General features: G+C 36.6%; 1 protein-coding gene across 1 annotated transcript in view; it reads right to left on the reverse strand.

Moving 5' to 3' along the window:
• Window positions 1-247: 247 nt before the first annotated feature.
• Window positions 248-22,260, reverse strand: part of LOC149161098 (putative serine/threonine-protein kinase PBL7) — a 59,086-nt gene continuing 37,073 nt past the window's right edge. Inside the window, exon 2 of the mRNA XM_089435484.1 lies at window positions 248-1,028. Within this exon, the coding sequence (XP_089291610.1) occupies window positions 403-1,028 (626 nt within the window). The 3' untranslated portion in view covers window positions 248-402. The remainder of the gene's footprint in view (window positions 1,029-22,260) is intronic.

Consider the following 22,260-nt stretch of genomic DNA (forward strand, 5'->3'; position numbering starts at 1 on the left):
TAAGATTCTAACCTAGACCCAAGATCGTGGAAATTCAACAACAATAACTATCCATTAATTCTACACTCAAGAAGAGAAAAACACCTAGCTATCCATTTCCATTTCACCAATGAACAAAGATTAAGAAAGAACAAAGCACATGGATATCCATTTTCATTTCACCAATGAACAAAGATTAAGAAAGAACAAAGCACATAGATATTCATTTCCATTCCACTAATAAGCAAAGAGTGAGGAAGAGAAAAATGAATTGGCATCTATAAATCACATTTAATTGAGCATAGAGATAAAGCAAAGCACGTAGCAAAAATAAGGAAGAACCCAGATTAAATAGAGACTAATAAGGAAGAACAAATCACATAGCTATCCATTTTGATTTCAATGTAAGCTGAGACTAATAAATTAGAACAAAGCAATATGCATCATATCCACGACCTCTGTCATTGTGGGTCTCTCCTCGCTCTTTCCTCGTACGCAGCGATTAGCAATTCTGATCATTTGCAGCAGTTCGTTCCTGTTATTGCGGCGGGGCAAACTTTGATCAACAATTTTGATGATGTTCCTCGTGTTTGTACTCAAACGATCCGTGCGAGTGCGAATTACCAGATTCTCTGATCCAATTAGTGCTTTTGAACCTGTTATAAGTTCCAGCAATAGCACTCCAAAGCTATACACATCACTCTTCGCTGAACATCTGCCTTCACTGAAGTATTGCGGATCCATGTATCCAGGAGTCCCACAAGGAGGGGTGCCTGTAGATCGGTTGTTTTTTGGGCCCAACTTTGCTATCCCAAAATCAGCCAATTTAGCAGAGGAATCATTCTCCAGCAGGACATTTGTAGACTTAACATCACGGTGAATTATCGGGGGATTTGCTTGTTCATGAAGATGTCTCAATGCCTCGGCAACCTGACGCGCTATCTTCTTACGAGAAGCCCAAGATAGTGGACGTGCGACACCCTGGTTCTCGTGCAGACGACTAAACAAGGTCCCATTGGCAACGTATTCAAGGACGATCATTTGGTGATCTGCAAATGCGTTACCAATATAACTGTTAAAATTACATACAAAATTTGGAATATGTATTGTTTAAGTGAGCTTAATGGTTAAGAGCATGTGTTTTCTCTTTGGTAGATTTAGCAGTCAAATGACTACCTTGAAGTGGGTCTTTGTTTCACAAACAAGAGGGTCTCATACACCAATTTAGTGTTAACTTGACTGTGATCTTAAAATTAAATAATAATAATAATAATATAAACAAATTGTAAATGTTACACACTTCAAATATTGAATATGAGATTGGAGTATAGGATTGTGGAAGAGTGGCTGGAAAGAGCATTAAAAGCAGTACAATTTGTTGAGGGCAACTAGACGCTGAAGCCTAATGAATTATTAGAACTATAAAGACCATGGTTTGATCAAAAACTGTGGAGTTTCAATGCAGAGTAGTCTCACCACAATTTTGGCCTGAAATTAGTGGAAATTCAGATAGAAATTTTGGCATGATTTTACTAAAATTCAGATAGAAATTTTGGGAAATCTGGGTTATAGTTCTAGCTTCAAAATTTTATTTTAGGTGTTTATGATGCTGCTAAATCTATTTTTGCCATTAAAAATAGGAGTTGTCTTTAGACTTTTTGGAGTTTCCAGTACAGGAATCCGGCAGAAAAAATGAGGTAAAATCTTGATTTGTAATATTTAAATTAGCATTTTGATTGTATATATAGATTCAACACCATGAAAAATCCTTAGGGCACTTCTGTTGTGCAGAAGTTATCCAATAAACATGTGATTTCAATGAATTCTAGCCAGATTTTAGAGAAATTAGACCGGAAAAATCAACCAGAAAAACTTCCAAAAAATTACACCAAAAACAACTAGTTAAAAATATATTTAAACACTAATATAATCAAATTAAAAATAAAAAACTGAAATTCTACCCTAAATGGTAACGTCAGACAACGTCGTTTCCACTATAGTTAATGGTAGCCTCAGACAACGCCGTTTCCACTATAGTTAATGTAAGCATCATTTACCGCCCTGAAACATGGGAGATTATCCAAATTAACTATGTACTGTACAAACGATGCATACTTTTCGAATCAGTGAGGAATTAATTAAAGCACATTTAATATACAGAAGGGAAGGAAAAATGACTACCAAAAGCAACCACTTTAAAAGATTAAAGACTTTCAACATACTAAAAAAATTAAAAACTTATTCAATATATTAAAATATATTAAAAACTTACTTAATTAAAGCACATTTAATATACAGAATGGAAGGAAAAATGACTACCAAAAACAACCACTTTAAAAGATTAAAGACTTTCAACAACTGTAAATGCGTCGGTTAATTTAAGTGATGATAAGGTTTATTTAGTAATTTTATGGTATAGTGTTAAATATTTTTATTTTTATTTTTTAAATTTTAAATATAATTTGGAATCAAAATTTATTTTATTTTTAAATTATTTTATTATGAAATTTTTTGTCAGTTTCATTATTTATTGAGAGACTTTAGTGGTTTATTGAAAATTTATATAAGGTACAAAGAGTAGAGATATATATTACCTTATTTTTTTGTGAGATGCTTCATTTTCTTAAAAAAGAAAACTAGTAAAGGGAATTTTCTACTCTCCTCCACCACCCACCATTATATATATATTCCTACTTTAATTTTAAAAACTCCTTCACTCTATTAATATCTTTTTTGTTGAAATTCTATGGCAAGTGCACCAAAATACAATTTCTTGTTCTAATAATTACTTCCTAATGATTCTGAACCAACATTTCTAATGCCACTCATATTATTGAATAGTTACACACATAAAATATCAACAATAAATGCAGCAGAAACAATAAAGATCAGAGAAAGACAACCATGCACAATAGAGACAATATTTTTACCCTAGGAAACCCAACATTGGGAGAAAAAACCCAACAATCTTTTCTTAAGGAGAAATTGTCTTTTAGCAAGGCTTAAAAAATCAAAAAATTGTCTAGAAATTAGTGCCAATATACAAGGGAAAATACTAGTCATACCTGGCCAAACATTTGTTGGTCAATGCTGGTCAAACCAATCAAACACTCCAAAGTAAATGATGGTTAAACTGCCAAACTCTGCAATCCACTTGGCCTAGTTAGATTTGATCTTCTAGTAAACCTGGACCTATAGTTAAATTTGCACATGTGGTTGTGGTCAAACCCACACATGTGACCTCCAAAACTCGCTCAAATAGCTCAATCAACTCTCAGTCATATTTGGTCAAGATAGCTTAGTCAACTCTTAGTCAAATTCAGTCAACTTGTTTAAACGTGCAACCTCAAGAAGAACGAAAACAATGATGAAGAAGATTCTTCAAAATAGGTTTCTCCTTAGCTGAAAATTTCTCCTCCGCTATAAAAGATCAATTGAGCTTGCTATGTTGATTATTTTCCTCTCACATGCTTGTCTATTTATATAGAGCTCTAATGTTTAGTGTAGACCCATTAAGGTAGCTCTTGATCACAAGAAACCCCTTCCCTAATGGAGCCTACGTCACAAATCAACATTAGACTAGAATATTTTACCTCACAGTTGGGTGAAAAACCCCAATCAATAAACAATTCAAACCCACTCTATAAAAAATAGATCACTCCATCTCGGAGCACAATGTGAGCATCGTGCGCCAATATCCCCTAGCCAAATCAGCATGGACTCATACAAGAAAGAATTCCCCTGGACCATTCACCCCTAACCAAATGAGCATGGCCCCATGGGTGAATGTAGCATTCTTCCCTAGACAAATCAGCATGACCCCATGGGAGAATGTTTGCCTGATTCTATAAAAACATCAACACTCCCTCTCAGCAAGGGAGACATTATGCATCATGCCAAGCTTGTCTCTAAAGTATACAAACTTCCCCCTAGGAAAAGGCTTGGTGGGAATGTCTACAATCTACTCGTTTGTGGATAAATACTAGAGATTCGCTGCTCCCTTCTATGCAATGTCTCGAATGAAGTGATATATGATCGCAATGTCATTTGACCTGTCATGAAAAAATAGATTCTCCAAAAGCTTGACACAACTTTGATTATCACAATATATCAAGGTCATCTCTAGCACCTGATCAAAGAGCCTTGCAAGCAACTTTTGAAGCTACACTACTTCTTGACTTGTGGAAATGACTATGATATACTCTGCTTCTGTTGTACTGAGTGTGACATAATTTTTCTTCCTACTAAACCAGGATATCATGATTGATCCCAAGTTAAGGTATCACCCCAAGGTGCTCTTTCTGTCCATTGCACTCTCAACCCAATCAGAATCAGTATATCCCTGTAGCCTCACTTCACCACCAGAGACATATCTTATACCATATCCAATTATACCATGTAGGTACCTCAACACATGCTTCAATACAACCTAATGTACATGCCTCAGCTCAACCATAAAGTAGCTCAGGGTGTTCACTGCAAAACAAATATTTGGCCTGGTGTTAACCAAGTACATCAAGGATGCAATAAACTTCATGTACATTGTGGGATCCACCAAATCTGAATCTGAAGTGGAATCACTCAACTTCTTCAGTTTTGTCTCTATGGGTGTATCCATGGACTTTCAGTCCATCATATAAAATCTCCTCAAAATCTAAATTGTGTACTTTTATTGTCCTATGAAGATCTCACCAAGTCTCTACCACACCTCCAATCCCAAGAAATAATGCATCAAACAAGATCCTTCATCTCGTGTTCAAAATGTAGCAAGGAATGGTTTTTTTAACTTGTGCCTTAGTCAAAGATGCTAATTCAAATTCAGTCTCATAGTTGCTTGAGTTAGCTTTCAGTTAACATGTGTGATGTGGCTTGTTGTAGCATTTTTTGGTTTTGATAAGGTAGAGTAAAATAGTCAAAAAATAAAAATATTTTGAAAAAATGTTAAGTTAGGATATGGACATAATAATAGTGAATAGAATGTTTTTGAAAAAATATCTTGATGATAATGTCCATATCAAAGAAAATGTTAGGTTAGATGTCCTAAAAAATCAAGACAAAAAGAAAATGTTAGGTTAGAAAGAAAAGAAAACAAATAAACTCTAAAAGTGAGCAAATCCAAATGCCACTACTATTGTTTCTGCAAAATAATGGTTGTGTACAGCTTGTCATAAATGCCACAACTCATGACAGTCAAATAGTTTAATCTTCGCTGCTTCATGCTTTAAATTTGATGTTATAGTTAGAGGATAAAGATTTGACCAAACTGTTTAACCTTGGCAAATCAGTAGTTAGGTAGAGAATAATAAGGTGCTCATCAGTTTAATCTGAGCCCTTGGATGTTATAAGGTTAGAATTAGATAGTTTGCTTTTGTAAAATAAAAATAAAAAGGAAAGGGGTTTGCTAGTTTACATGCACCCATTAAGTGAAGAAAAAATAATAGGATAAGCAAAGGGTAAGTAGAAGAAACGTTGTAGAAGTTTGATGATTGATTGGACAAAATGTACATTTATCATGTTTTACCATATGTTTCTATGTCCATGAGGCAATTACACAAAGCAAATAAAGGTCTACAAGATCAATTAATTAACTTCCCATTCATCTCCATTCATCCCTATATTCACTAATTTCCCCTTCCCACCTTCATACATTCATATTCATTCATTTTCCATAAAAACCCCTTTTCCTAAGGTCAAAATCCTTTTTGCCTAGGAAAAGTGAAAATCCCATGTTAAATTCCCTTTTACCCGAAAAACCCAAAAAATATGTTTACCCTAAGTATTGATGTATATATGCGAAAAACAAATAACCCATGAAAAGCATAATACTTAGTATATTTCCCCTTTTTTGCGTATATTTTCCCTTTCCGCTCATATTTTCATATTAACACTAACCTATAGTATTAAACCCCTAAAAGTCCCTTTTCCCGTATATATTAACTCCCTTTATTAAATAACCCGAAACCTTTAGTTTTATTATAAAACTATGTATTTTCATAAAATATCGCATCGCAAGCCTTTCATATGAATGCACTCTCCCCGCATTATGATACACAATTGCGATGGGCCCGGACCAAACGCAAATATATATCACAATACATTTCCATATCGCATCCGCCCTCATCGCAAGTCCTGGCTAAAGCAATAACCCTTTGTTGTTGCGATCTCCAATTGCAATGGGAACTCGGACCCGACGCAATATATATCATAACTCATTTCCATTTCACATCCGCCCCCATCGCAAGTCCTGCTAAAGCATATAACCTCCACCATTTGCGATCTCCGATTGCGATGGGAACCCGGACTTAACGCAAATATATTTCATGTTTTATTTCCATATCGCGTCCGGCCCTTATCACATTCCTTTGCAATGGGCCTTCCTCCGCTAAACCCTAATTGCGATATGCGATGACCTGAACCCGATGTAATTTATCCGCCGAATTCATAATTTTTCAAATCTGCCATACCGTATTTTGCAAAGGTTTTCTTTGTTAAAATGTTTTTTTATGATTTTAACGAAGAACTAACCTAAACCTTTGTTTAAATATAAAACACCGCTAATCTGGGTTTTTAACCCAAAATAAAGCCATTGCCGCCATAATTAATCGTTGGGACCATCCACGCTACTCTTTTGCTCCACCACCGTCCGATCTAATGCATTCAAATCCAACGGCCCTCGGCAATTTCGGGTTGGCTCTCTGTACGGGCATTACCCACCCGAAAAGCGGTATTCCACTAACCTCCCTTGCTACGTGTCAAGCTCAGATCATTTCGGGTGACCCTCTCCCAAAACCACCCACGCCTTATAAGCGGTGCAATGAAAACCAAAACCCCCTCCCGCATAACGACAAAATGGCCACTGTTCACTTTGCACCATAATTCGTAAAGTAGACTGTTTTTCTGTTTAAACCAAAAGAATCACCATTTTCCTTTGTTTTGCCTATTTTCGCAGTAAACCCTCCATAAGCCTCTGCGACCAATAAAGCCATTATTTTACCTTCCGATATGCTCTGGACTCCTTCCAATATCCTCCTGAGCTCTATAAAGTTATTGAAGACATTCTCTGTCACCTATGTTTTTCTTAACAGTTTCTATGTTTTGCAGGTAAAGACTCTTGTTCCAGGCTTACAAAAGAAAAAGCCTGCATACAGTTTGAAGAAAAATATAAAGGGATTTAGTGTTGAAAAACACAGTAAAATCCTAAAATGTGCAGTAAAGGTAAGAAGGAACACAGTAAAGGTTAATCAGTAGGGTCAAATGATTTTCACATAATTTAAAGAGTATCAGTGGAAAGATCAAATGAAGAAATAATCCAGCGTAAAGGATACAAACAATCAAGCAGCTTTAAGTGGCAAAATATCAAACAACAAATCCAGCACAACCTGAATAAAAGGGATAGCAAGAAGCAGTTCAACAGTTGCCCCTATCTTCTTGTATGAAGATCTTTCCTTTCCTAGAATAAACCTTAATCAGTTTTAGGATATTTCCTTAGTTTCATTATTGTATAAATAACTCTCTTGTCGAGTTGTTATGGGTTCAAAGTTCAAGAGTCATTATTCATTACTTGTTAAGTTGTGACTGTTCATTCTACTTTGAACCTAGTTGCACCTGTGAAGGAAGCTTTTGTAAACACTTGATGTACTCAGTTTTTCTGGAACCTTAATACAAAGCAAAGGATTCTGAATTTGGTTTTACACAGTTTGTGTTATCCTGTAAGTTTTTCCAGTTATCAATCATTATGTCTTTCTTCATATGCTTATGACTTATAGAGATATCTAGGTAGGAATAATTGTGTCTCAATTAATTCCTATAAGCTCCTGAAGTGATCATCTATTAAGAGAATGGATTAATGAATTGTCTGTTTAGCTAATCCCCTCTAATCAATAAATCATCAGTATCTTATGTAAGCTTAAGTATATTGCCTTGAACCTTTGGAACATAGTTTAGAAGGTTTTCACACTTATGATTGTTTTGTTTTACAGTCTGGAAACTGTGATTATCATATTATTTTTTGTCTTCTTCTCACCACTATTTTTGATCTATATCGCTGTGTAAAGCTTTATATCAGCCCTTTGCTGAGATATTAATATAACCCAAAGGATTAAGTATTTCAATTCTACATCTGTCTTTATTCATTGGTCTTCCAAAACGAAAACCAAAAACCCCAAAACAATTATTTTAGATGCTCTAGCATTGGTAGCTGACCTACTACTATCTCAGAGGTACAACATTAGACTAGCGCTATTGCCCGAGATTCGAATTTCTTTTAAGTTTCCCTTGGGACAACGATATTCATTCATTCTTTCCCTTTAAGGTGATTAAAGGGTTTAGAAAGGTTAAAATCATTCACCTAGGCGACTCCACACTCCCAAGCTAGCACCTTTTAAACATACCAGATCTCGTTCAGAAGTTGACATAGTTAAGCCTCTGTCAGATCCTGAAAGGCTTCTCAGAAAAGCCAGTTCTAAAAGGGGACACCAACCTTTATCTTCTTCCTCTTCAGTCCTACAGTATGAATAATTAGAATCATTTGACCCCTATAGTAATATCCCATTTGATCCTAATTACTCCCATTTATCACCTAGGGTTGTTGAACTTCTAGATAAAGGAGTTTATTTTAAGTCAGCTTACCTTATTCTTTCATTAGAATCTCATCCAATACCCACATTACCATAAGGATCACCTAAAACTGAATTTATTTGGGTGTCAATCTACCATAATATAAACCCATAGATTTCATATCCCCCACCACCTATCATTTTCCTTCCATTTTTGACTGACCTGAAGCTTCTTCTTCTAAACAATCTGAGGAGACCTTTTCTATATATTCCAATCCTCTCTTTGAAACAAAAGAAGGTATTCCTTTACAGGTCCCAAAGTTAGTTCTTAGGACTCCTTTAAAGTATTTCAGGAGATCTCCTCCTTTACCTCCAACTAGTTCATGAACCTCAGAATCACCATCTTCTTCCTCTACTTCTTCTTCATCCTCTACATCCACACAAACACCTCATACACATCAAGCACCTCATACACCACCTGCTGTCATGGCTTTCCGACCTATTGTATAGGCTAGATATGCTTCCTTAGTCTTACCTAATAACCTTGATGCATTCCCAGCTGGATGCTTAAAATACCTTCCCAAATACAATGGAGAAATTGGTCCCTTAGCTGAGGACCATCTTCAAGCTTTCCTAGACTTTGCAGATAACATGAATATTGAACAAGAAACGTTTATATGGGATTGTTTGTATAGTCACTTGAAGGAAATGTGAGGATTCGGTTTAGGCAATTACCAACAACAACCATTAGAAATTGGGAAGAGCTTACAACCATATTTAAAAATCAATGGGGTGTGAAAAAGGATCATCTTTACTTCCTCATAGAATTTGAGGATCTTAAAAGGAACTTCGATGAACCAGTATCAGATTTTATCAAAAGATTCAATAAACTCTATCACAAAATGCTTCTTGATTGTAAGCCCCCTGTAGCAGCTGCTAAGTCTAGATTTTCTAAAGCTTTTGATGATGACTTTGTTGTTATGCTACGAGAGAGAACTTCAAGAACTATTGAAGATATGCAAACAAACGCTATAGAAGTAGAAGCAAATAGGGCAGCCTCAACTTCTTTAAAACTTAAGGAAGAAAAGGCCCAAAGAAAACTCAAATCTGTTCAAGAAGCCTCTAGTTCCTCTAAGACTAAATCAGAAGACTCAAAGATAGATGAAATAACATCTCTTCTTAGAAACCTACCAAATAGGATTTCAAATATTGAAACACAACCTAGGACACTACAACAAACAACTACTAGACCCCAAAACCAAAATCATGGTTAGTATAAAAGAAATCCACCACTGCAAATTCTTCAGAGACCTAGCAATGATCAACAGGTTCCTACTCCTCTATTGATGGATGACCAACAACCTGAGGATCTAATACAATGACAATTACTAGAGATATTAATAGTATGGATTCTTCTTCCAATCAAACAACCATCATTCATCTCTCACAACAAAATCAGGTTCAAGAAGACCAGGAAGCTTCACAGGTCTCTAAATATCATGCTTTCTCTGAATTTTTAATTGCAAAATTAAATAAGAGGTATGATCTTAGGCCTAGGCCTGGTCCTCGGAGACCTCCATAGGAAACTCCAATCATTGAACCACTTACCAAAACTGTTGAAGCTCAAACAACTCTTATTCAACCCTTAGACCAATCAATTGATACTACCCAAACTGGTAAAAACATTTTGACTACATTTAGTGTTGAAAAAGAATTAGAGAGGGTTAAGATCCCAATTCCACTATCAGAACTTTCTAAAAACTCTGGTTATAAAAGCCAAGTCAAAAAATGGATACAAAATACCTCGGTTGATGCTGAAGGTGATGTCATAAGTCTGCAAGATGAAAAACCAGCAGTGGTTTTTAGCCCTAGTTCAGACGTGATAGATGAGATAGTGCCTCCTTTCTATGTAACTCTTAAAACAAATGATTCCATGTTGTATAATTGTATGCTTGATTCAGGAGCATCACACAACCTTATGCCAAAATCTATCATGGACCATTTGAAACTCGACATAACTAAATCTTACCATGACCTGTACACCTTTGATTCTAAAAGGATGCCCTGTTTGGGATTAATCAAGGATCTAGTGGTTAACCTTGCCCAAATTCCAATGAAAAGTATAGTACTTGATATTGTTGTCACAGATATCCCTCCCAAGTTTGGAATGCTCCTTTCTAGGTCTTGCTGTGGTAAATTAGGGGGAGCTCTGCAAATGGATATGTCATATGCTACTATTCCTGTTTATGGAGGAGAGCAATTAAGATTGTATAGTGAGGTAAGGTTTGTACATACTGTTTGTAAGACTGACCAGCCAAGGAACCATCCAAATTATGCAATAGATCAAGACTTTGGTTGTTTTCAACTCACTTCAAACCAACATAAAACTCAAGCCAAAATTGAAGAGGTAGTTGAAAGTCCTGAACCAAACCAAACTGATATTTGGAAACTGTTCTTTGATGGCTTTTGCACGAAAGATGGGGCAGGAGCTGGAGTAGTTTTAATTTCACCTGAAAAAAGAAAATATAACCCAATAATGTAAATTAGACTTTGAAGTTACAAATAATGTGGCTGAATATGAAGCTTTCCTTTTAGGATTGCAATTAGCCAAAAGCTTAAAAGTTCAAAACTTAAGTGTTTTTACTAATTCAGAACTTATTGTTAAGCAAGTAAGAAATGCTTACCAGACCAAGCACCCTAGACTTAGGTCCTACCAAAATGAAGTATGGGATTCAATTGAAAACTTCTTTGATGCTTTTAATTTGATTCATATTCCCAGATATCAGAATATTCATGTAGATGCCTTAGTTGTCTCTGCTGGCTCTTTTAAAATTCCTAATCATATTGATGTACTCTATCATATACATGTCAAATATAGCCATCTATCCCAGATAATTTGAAACATTGGCAAATATTCGAAGATGATGAACATTTGAAATCATTTCTGCAGGTAATAGATGATTTTCAATTCTACAAATTAATGAAGATAGAACTGAAATAAATGAAAATGCACATGGAAATGATACTTCAGATTTTAAAACCCAAATTGCAAATCATGACATTATTCAATTATCTAATAATTTTATTCCAAAAGGACTCATTCCTTTAGAAAGATTGTTTGATCAAAATGATGTCCTCTGAAACCCTCAGTCCATTTCTTTAGAAGATGACATAGAAGAGATTAACATTGGAACTGATGAAGATATCAAAAACATCAAAATATGTGCATCTATAGACTTGAGATCAATGCTCAATTTCTTAAGTTACTACAAAATTATATGGATGTTTTTTGCTTGGACTTATGCTGATCTAAAGACCTGTGATACTTCATTAATACAACATAAGATTCCTTTGAAGCCAGAAGCAAAACCTTATCAACAGAAACTTAGAAAGATAAATCCATCCCTTCTACCAGCTGTAGAAAGGGAGAATAAGAAAATGCTATATGCTCAGATCATCCTCCCTCTTAGATATTCTAATTGGGTTGCAAATCTAGTTCCTGTTAGAAAGAAAAATGGAGAAATAAGACTCTGTGTCGACTTTAGAAATTTGAACAAAGAATCACTAAAAGATAATTATCCTTTGCCCAAAATGGATTAGTTACTTCAAATGGTTTCAGGAGCACAAAGACTTTCTATGCTTGATGGTTTTTCAGGTTACAATCAGGTGAATGTTGATACAACAGACAGAGAGAAGATAGCCTTTACTACACCCTGGGGTACATTCATGTATGCTAGGATGCCATTTGGCTTAACCAATGCTGGAGAAACATTTCAGAGAGCTATGGACATAGATTTTATGGGTCAGGTAAATAAATTTGTGGTTATTTATCTTGATGACATAATTGTTTTTTCTAAATCTGATCAGAAACATCTAAAGCACTTGATGAAGGTTTTTGACAGGTGTAGAAAATTTGGAATATCATTGAACCCAAGAAGTCCTTGTTTGCTATCAAAGAAGGAAATTGTTGGGTCATATAATTTCAAAGGAGGGAGTAGTAATTGACCCCAAACGAGTATCTGTCGTTGAAATATTGACCTTACCTAGAACAAGAAGGAGATTCAAGCTTTTCTAGGCAAGATTAATTTTCTAAGAAGGTTTATTTCAAATTATGCAGAGATTGTAAAAGATATAACTGACATGCTCTGAAAGGACCATGAAGTCAAATGGACTCCCACTTCTAGGCATGCATTTGAACAAATAAAAAAGGCTATCTCTGAAGCTCCCACCTTAGCCAACCCTAATTATACTAAACCATTTAGTATTTTCTCTTTTTCCTCTGAAACAACCCTTGTTGTCGTTCTATTATAGAAAAATGAAGACAAAGGGTATGATGTTGTATTCAACACAGGAAAGGCATACCTCAAGCATTCTGCTTCAGGATAGGTCAAGCAGATTGGTGTTAGGATCATGAGCCTCTACAAATTGGAGGTCGATGCATGTGCAACCTTGAGCAGTAAGGAGGAGAGTTCCCAAAGTAGAGATGTTGTGGTTGAGCGAGAGTAAGATAGAGCTCTTGAGATGGGGGCTCAGCGAGTATCTCAATTTGAGTCTAAGCTAGTTGGTAGTCAGGATGACTAGCAAGATGATGACGAGGACCGTAGCCCATGGCGAGTGGTGAAAACCACTCAGTTAGAGACTTCCAGTATAGGGAGATTTTGAGCCAAGTGGTAAAAGCATTTGGTTAAGGGAGATCAGAAGAGAGTTGAGTCTCCCAGCACCAAGAAGCAGACACCTAGATACATAGGGTACTTGGCTCTTTCTAGTTTGGAGGGAGCAGTTGCAGCAACCAAGAACTTGGTACAACTGAAGACAGACTCGGGTGGATGAGGTTCTTCCAAGAAGCCCTTCCTCGCTAAGAGGGAGTGTTGAAAATGTAGTAAGGAATGACTTCTTTGAATTGTGCCTTAGTCAAAGATGTTAATTCAAATTCAATCTCATAGTTGCTTGAGTTAGATTTCAGTTAACATGTGTGATGTGGCCTATCACTGAATTATTGTCAATTAATTCGAGTTAGATGACTTTCAGTGAGTTGTGGACTAGTTGATGGCTAAAATTAGCTATCTAGTAGAGTTAACTCTTGTGTTTGCCAATTAATTGATTTCTAGTTCTAAAATAGAGATAGTTTTGAGTTTAGTTGAGTAGTTGACTTTCAATTAACTCAACTTACTCTCATTTAACTAGTTGCAGCTACTAAAATTATCCCTAGTGGGTCATGCAATTTGAATTGTCTATTAAGATTGACTGAAGGAAAAACATGTATTTATTATGTGTTATGTAGAGCTTGAGAAGTGAGCAGAGCAATTTTCTTGGGAATTGCACAAAGAAATAGGATAAATTCCTATTTTTTAGGGGCTAAATTGCGCAAGGAAATAGGAGCTTCCTTGCAGGTTTATTTGGCTAAGTGTTGGTCAATCCTTGAGAGGAGTTTATCAGTATTGTAGGGGCTTCAAGCTTGACGCAGATTCTTTGTAATAGATCAGATTGCTTAGTTGATAATATAAGAAAGAGGGGTTTTTCCTAGTTGGGTTCCCTAGATAAATTTCTATGTGTGACCGATCTATGTGTGATTGTGTTTTTATTCATTTTTTCTTTCCAAAAAAAACTGGTAGAGAAATCTTGTGTCTTTTGCAAATCAGTTTGCGCTCATTAACAGTTACAATATTTCAAGAACTTTCTACATCTCGAACTCTGACACAAAACCCCTCTTGCACCCAAAAATGAGCCTCTCTGCCCTAGTAAGGAATAGATCATCAACATACAAAACCAAGATCAAAGGATCACCATCAAAAACCATGAAGTATAGGTTAGAATCTACATCACTCTTGGTGAAGCCCAAACTCATAAAGTATCCATCAATCCTAGAATACTATACCATGGGTGCCTTATTGAGTTTGTATAAAGCCTTATTCAATCTGCAAACATGGGACCCCTTCCCATGTACCAAAAAGCCCTGAGGTTTCTCTACGTTCACTTCCTCCTTAGTCACACCATTGAGGAACGCGGTCTTTACATCCATCTGATATAAAATCCAACCCATAACTGAAACAACAAAAACAATAGTTTTGATAGAAGTGTACCTAACGACTAGAGAAAAAATATCCTCATAGTTCTTTCCCTCTTTTTGGGATAACCCTCTCCCCACAAACCTCGCTTTGTACTTCTCTATGAAGCCATCTGTTGCAAGCTTGGTCTTATAGATCCACTTGGAAGTCACGGTTGACTTCCTCTCTAGTCTCTAAACTATCTCCCACAGATCATTCTTCATGATGGACTAATATTCCTCCATTGTGGTGTGAAATTTTCGTTATTGCAGCCACTGGAAATTATTCTTCTAACTGAATAATATTATGTGCAGTTTATTTACTATTACGGAAAACAAATACAAAATATTACTATTGCAATTTTCACCAAAAAATAAAATTCACTACGGAAACAAAATTGGAATTGAGAAAATAGAGCGCGCACACACACACAATAAAATTGATAATGTTATTTTTGGACACAGGTCCCTGGAAAAACCCAATGTGGGAAAAATGGTGCAACAGATGAGGGTTTTATTATTATATGTAGCAGTGAAATCAGAGTACATTATTTGGATGCTCAAACTGGAAATCCTCAGCAAAATAATCTAGCCAAAAATTAGTGAAACAATTTTTTGTCTCGCCCGACATTAATCTAGCTCCAAAACTAACACAAACTAGGCTGCTCGAAACCCCTGTATCAGCCTTTGCGCTACCTCTACGCACGTCAAACTTGTACTGCCTATGGAACTATTATGATGTTTTTGTCCTTCCCAACTCAACCTCTGAAGATCACTCCCTTAGCCTTCTGGAATTTTTTCAGCCACTAGCAACTGAATCAACCCTCTCACCAGCTAAATCAAACTCCCTCTGAAGTTTCCTTCGCAGTCTTTACTTAACCTCACTGAGGAAAACTTGGGCCTCTTGGTGCTGACTCTCTGACATTGGAAAATTCCACCGGAATCATTTTCTATGCTCCCTCTAGCCCTTATGTCCCTTCTGGCTTGAACTCTTCTTCCCTGCTCGACCTTTGCAGCTAGATAGCTCGATCTACCAAGGAACTCGTTCTCCTGATGTGTCTTCTCCATCCTTATCGTCTGCTCTTATAATCACTCATTGCTGAACCAACGGTCATGATTAGATCCCCATCAATGGCTAGGATCATCTCAAACTCAATTTGTGTGAGTTTCTAGAGCATTCTCACATTTCCTTAATTAATTGTTATTGATTAACCAAATTTCCTAAGTTAGAAAAAAAATAAATGATGGTTAATTAATTTAATTAATGTTTTTCACAAGCTTATCTTACGAAACATTTTCTGGGTTTTGAATATATCGCGTTCTTATCCTCTCTAACACAAATCGAGACTATAACACCTCTCTGATGCTACAAATACTAATACTCCATCTTAACGAGGAAGATGTTCTCTCCCATAACATCTTCCCTCGCATTGTTAATGTCTAACAACTATGACCACCTCTCACTGCCTACCAAGCTACTGTGAATACTTTGATTCACCTGTCAACCCTGTAATTGAACCATATTGCATTTGTGTTGTCACTGACATTGCATTGTACCACCCTGTACAGTTACAGTCTCATGTTGTTGTTGCTGCAACTGAAAACTCTAAATCAATTGTGTCCCTGTACTGACTTTGCATCCGTCTGTTGAGTCTCTAACTACAACTATCATTTGCACTGTCTATTGAGTATTTGTCTACACCCTGACTATTTATGCACCCCTTAATAACTAGTTGAAACTAGTTCTGCAACTATCCCTCAAGATCTGGTTGCGCCATGTTGAACATCATGATCCATTTGCTACTCAAAAAAAAAATGTGGGCCTTTATTGATAAGGTAATTATTCAAGGGGAAACACCTATTCGATGCAGTCCTCCTCAAACCCTGCTCAAATGTTTGCAACTCTAGGAACTAGAGCTCAATATCTCCCCACCACTCTCCTGGAGGTATAACTGAATGCATAGTGAATTCGTCCTCCAACTTGTTGGACAAATTATCGATCTCTACCGAATTTGTTGCCTGCTCGTGCTTGTCCTTCTTGTCCTTCTTCTTATTGGGACACTTGGTACTACAGTGACAAAATTCACCACATCTGAAGAAATTAATCTTTGATAGGTCTTTCTTCTTCTTTTCTTATCCCTTTGAGCTTTGTCCCTAACTATGACATTTCTTCGCCTTCCCTTTCGACGCAAGAGCTACATTCTCCTCATCTTTTACACTCTTCGGTCCTTTGCTACTGTTGCTACCAATAGTACTCTCGACAAGAGAAAGCCTCATCTCTTCCTGAGTGAAATCACTCCCCAATTGATCCCATCCAGGTAGTTGATCTTGTCCAATGATACCTTGGACGAAAGTTTCCAACTTCTTGGTGAAACCGTTGAGAGTTGTACGTACTAGTTCACTCTCGTGAGGTGTCTCCAACTACTGCAAGATCATCTCATACATTCTGAATTCTAGTGAGATAAGGAGTGACTCCACCCTTATGCATCCTAGTGGTCCTCTACTTCTCTTTCGAGAACATCTTCTAGTTCTCGAAAGGATTCTAGAAAAGTGTTGCGGCTACATCCCACATTTCTTTGGCCATATTCTTTGCAACTAAATGTGAGACTATAGGATCTCGAACTCCATCAAGGATCACTCTCTTCGCCTTGGCCATCTCCTTATTGTAATTCTATATTTGTTGCAGATTTGTAGGTATGGCTATAACTCTTTTTGCATAAGTCTTCAAACCATGCTCATCTAGAAAGAAAGTCATTCTAGCTTTCCAGATACAATAGTTAGAGGCTCCTTCAAGCCTATCTTGATCTTGAAGTCCTGTTGAGGCCATTTCTGTGAAACTCAGATATGGGAAAAAAATGGAATATCCTCCTTTTCTGGCTCGGTTGCCTGCTCTACCACTCGCACTCCCTCTTGGAATGCACAAATTTGTCCTGCTATTGCCTTATTCTATGTAAATCTCAGATTTCCTCCAGAAAACTGGATCTGAAAACCCTCAGGGGAACTCTGGAAAATTCCTTTATGTGTGTGCTTTTTCTCTTCTGTCTAACGTTGATCTGCTCCTACAAAACTTGATGCAAAATCACTGTGCCCAAATTTTCTCAACGATCTAACTAATATGCTCACCAGAATTGCTTCTCAGAAACACCACTTCTTGCAAATCACTACAACTGAGGATTTTTGCATTTTCTAATATCTGCAAAATGGAAATTGAACCCTTACCTCTGCTAATTTACACTCATGACTAGCCTCTGCGTAGATCCAAATTTTTTTCCTAAAGACTCCCTCTGAAGCTGCAAAATTTCTCCCTCGTTACTAAGCCATTGATTTGTCTTCAACTCTTCTTTGATACCATGTGAAATTTTCACTATTGCAGCTACTGGAAACTATTCTTCTAACTGAATAATATTATGTGCAGTTTATTTGCTATTACAGAAAACAACGAATAAAATCACTACTGCAGTTTTTGCCAAAAATAAAATACACTACGGAGACAAAACTGGAACTGATAAAATAGAGCACACACACAATAAAGTGGACAACATTATTTTTGGACAAAAGTCCCTGGAAAGACCCAATGGGGGAAATTGTTGCAGTAGATGAGGGTTCTATTATTATATGCAGTAGTGAAATCTGAATACAATATTTGGATGCTCAAACTAGCAATCCTCAGCGAAATAATCTGGACAAAAACCAGTGAGACAATTTTTTGTCTCACCCAACACTGATCCATCTCCAAAACTAGCACAAAGTGGGCAACGTGAAACCCCTGCATCAACCTTTGGGCTTCCTCTACGGATTACAAACTCGCACTTCCTGTGGAACTGCTCTGATGTTGTCATTATTCCCAAATCATCCTTTGATGATGATTCACTTGGACTTCTGGAATTTCTCCTAGCAACCAACAGCTGAATCAACCCTCTCTCTAGCTAAATTGACTCCCTCTAGAGCTGCCTGTGCAACCTCACAGATGAAAACTTATCCCTCTTACTGTTGAATCTCTGGCACTAGAAAAATCCATTGAAATCATTGTCTCTTCTCCCTCTAGCCTTCGCGTCCCTTTTGGCTCAAACTCTTCTTCCTTGCTCGACCTTTGCAACTAGATAACTCGATTTGCCAAGGAACTTGCTCTCCTAATGTGTCTTCCCCATCCCCATCGTCCTGCTATTATAATCTCTCGTTGGTGAACCAATGACCGTGATTAGATCCCCATCAATAACTAAGATCATATCAAACTCAATCTGTGTGAGTTTCTAGAGAATTCTCGCCTTTACTTAATTAATTGTTATTAATTAACCAATTTTCCTAAGTTAGACTTAGGAAAAATTTAAATGATGGTTAATTAATTTAATTAAGGCACTTCACAAGCTTATCTTGCGAAACCTTTTCTAATTTTCGAATATCTCGTGTTCTTAGCCTCTCTAGCACAAGTTGAAACTAGAACACATGTCTGTTGCTAAAAAAACTAACAAATGGCATCCTTGCAAACCCATTGGCCTACTTCCTCCTCATAACTGTACGGCTCATAATTAATCATGTGGCTCATCAATGTTATATAACATGAGATCCTCTATGGTTGTTTGCTCTCCCTGAAAGTACCCTTTGGATCTACATGCCTCTCTACATCCTACAGGGTGTCACAAAGCCATTGCAGTCTCTTCCACCTCACTGCAATATTTCTAGGCAGGTCAACTAGCTTTGCTGGCTCTACAGACTCCTCCTGATAGTCTGAAGGATGAATAATGGTACTAGATCGATCCACATCCTTTGGAGCCTCCCACTCCTCTCTATCAATCTCCATATGAGACTCTCTAAACCTCCTAGAGGCTACCTTCTCATCAAAAGTGACATCCCAAATAACCTCAATATGATATTGTCCTAGAATGTAGATCCATGTCTTCCACAAGAAATCATTAATGAATGTCGCATAGTGTATGAAACCACTCAAATATGATATTTTCATCAGTCTGCATACAAATAAATGTAATAGATCCAAGATTCCATTTGATCTCCTATCACTGCTCAAAAAAAATCCCTTGCCATTCTTTCCAAGTGGAAAACCCTTGCAAACACCCTCAAGCTCTATCTAGAGATCTAGAATACCTATAACCATCTTCCTCAATATTGGAAAATCCTTGTAATGTAGGTGATAAAATCTCTGATTCCATAGCTCACATAAACAAATATTGTCATGTACCAATTCCTAAGCTTGACATCCTAACAATCTATACATTTCTCGCTCTCAAACACCAATCACTTCTGCTAAGTCTATGCTCAAGCCCTTAGGCCATACAAGAACTTGACCATCAACAAATGCAACTTTGCAACCTTTATCTTCCAATGTTGAAATAAAGAGCACATTCTTCTTTAATCCTGATACAAATGATACATCTCTCATGTGTAGAGAATCTCTAGACTCTAGCTGAATTGATGTTGTCCCAACTCCTTTCACTGCATACTTGGAATTATCTCCAAGTTTCACCTGCAATGTAGAATCCTTCTCTGACAAATATGTGAGAGAATCTTGTGAACTTGTCATGTGCCTAGAAGAACCACTATTCACCAACCAAATATCACTATTGTCTGTAATAGTGCATGTAAGAGCGAAGGCAAAGAAATATTCTTTTCGAAGTCCATTTGTAATCTCATCAAGTTTATATTTTGTTGTCTTCTTCTATGATAAATGCTCATCATCAGCATCAACATCAGTTGTTGATGCATGTTGCTTCCCCTTCCTTTTTTTATGAGGGAACTGGGAGGTATAGTGGCCAAAAATATGACATTTGAAACATTTGATCTTTTAAAGATCCTTCTTCTTCTAATCTTGAACTGGAGCTTATTTTCCACCTGTATTCTTCTTATCAAAGTTTTATCTTCGTTTTCCTTTCCTTGCATGAGCTGCAAGGGCTTGAGTTTATTCATCCTAAGGTCTCTACAAGTTGTTATTGGACAACAAGCTGGCCTCCTCTTGGACACAATCAGTGCAAAGTTGATCAAAATTGCGCATCTCAGCTCATGCACAAATACCCCGCACAAATGGATCCCATGAAGAAGGAAATCCATTAAGAGTCACTATAACAAGCTCCGCATCATCAATGGTATCTTGAATGCTCTAATTTGATCTCTCAACTGGAACACTCTCATGAGATAAGAGGCAATTGAATCTTATCTCGTCTTCATGATACTACGGAGTTGATACCTTAAGACTAATTTCCTACTAGAGTTCTTACTTTCAAACAATCACACCAAGACATCATACATCTCTTTGGAAATATTCAACTCAACAACATGTGGAATCAAATGGTCATTTATGGAATCTATCAAGATCTTCTTAGCCTTTGCTTCATTCTTCTTATGCTTAGCTTTCTCCTTAGCATCTTGAGGTTCTTAGACACTTTCCTTCACATAATTCAGAATGTCATTTTCATCCAAGAAAAGGAGTATACTGGTGTTCCAAGATCTGAAATTAGAAGCAACATCCAACCTATCTTCTACTCTCAGACTAGGCACCATATTGGCAAGAGATATGAAATATGATCAAGTTGTTGAATACTGAAATATTAGGCTTGTTCAACAGATGATCTTTCAACAAAGCTCAGATAAGATGTTGAAATTCTATTCCAAGTGCAATAGAATACAATTTTCTACTAGGATAATTACTTCATAATGATTTTCAACCAGTATTTCTAATGCCACTTATATCTTTGATAATTACATATAAAAAACCTCAATAGAAAATTTAACGTAAACAGTAAAGATCATAGAAAGACAACCATGCACAATAGACATAGTATTTTTACCCTGGGAAACCCAACCTTAGGAGAGAAACCCAACAATCTTTTCTTAAGGAGAAATTGTATTTCAACAAGGTTTACAAATCATAAGTTTGTTTAGAAATCTATGCCAATATACAATTCAAAATACAAGTAAAAAATGGCCAAACAACTACTAGTCAAACAAGTCAAACACACATAAGTCAATGCTTGTTAAACTGTCAAACTCTATGGTCAACTCGTCCTGGTCAAACTTGATCCTGCGATCAACTTGGATCTATGGTGAACTCCTACAGTCAAATCCGCATGTGTGGTTGCGGTCAAAGTCTGCAGCCAAACCCGCATGTGCGGCCTCCAAACTTTGGTCAAATAACTCAGTCAACTCTCAATCAAATTTGGTCAAGACAACTCAGTCAACATCTATTTTGAAGAGCATATAATGCTTTCCACCCTCCTAAATTTTTGTTCTTTTTGTAGTGCTCCCAATTAAGCTTATTGTTGAAATCAATCTCGAGGTACTTGAATTCATTTACTTCTTCAAGAATGTTAACTTCAAAGAAGAACGTACACTGGCTCTACTTCTTTTTATTTGAGAAAATCATTATTTTGGTCTTGCTGGTATTGATTTGCATCCCCACTTCTTTACAAAAATGCTCAAGGGCATATAGGTGCATCTGCAATCCCTGGGCCGATTTAGCAATTAATACAAAGTCATCAACATATAAAAGAAGCTTTATCACAAACTCCCCCAACCAAACACCATCCCCACCTTGCAGATTTAACCACTCTTCCAATTTATCAATATATAAACCAAAAATAGTAGGGGATAAAGGGCAACCTTGCTCGACTCCAATGTTACTTCTAAAGCTTTATGAAATACGTGCTGAAGTTCTAATTTTGACTTTCACCTCTT

Source organism: Pinus tabuliformis, chromosome 5_2 (assembly GCF_031772625.1).
Source record: "Pinus tabuliformis cultivar Carrire ecotype Pingquan chromosome 5_2, CPIR1, whole genome shotgun sequence".
In the NCBI taxonomy this organism is placed as follows: Eukaryota; Viridiplantae; Streptophyta; class Pinopsida; order Pinales; family Pinaceae; genus Pinus; species Pinus tabuliformis.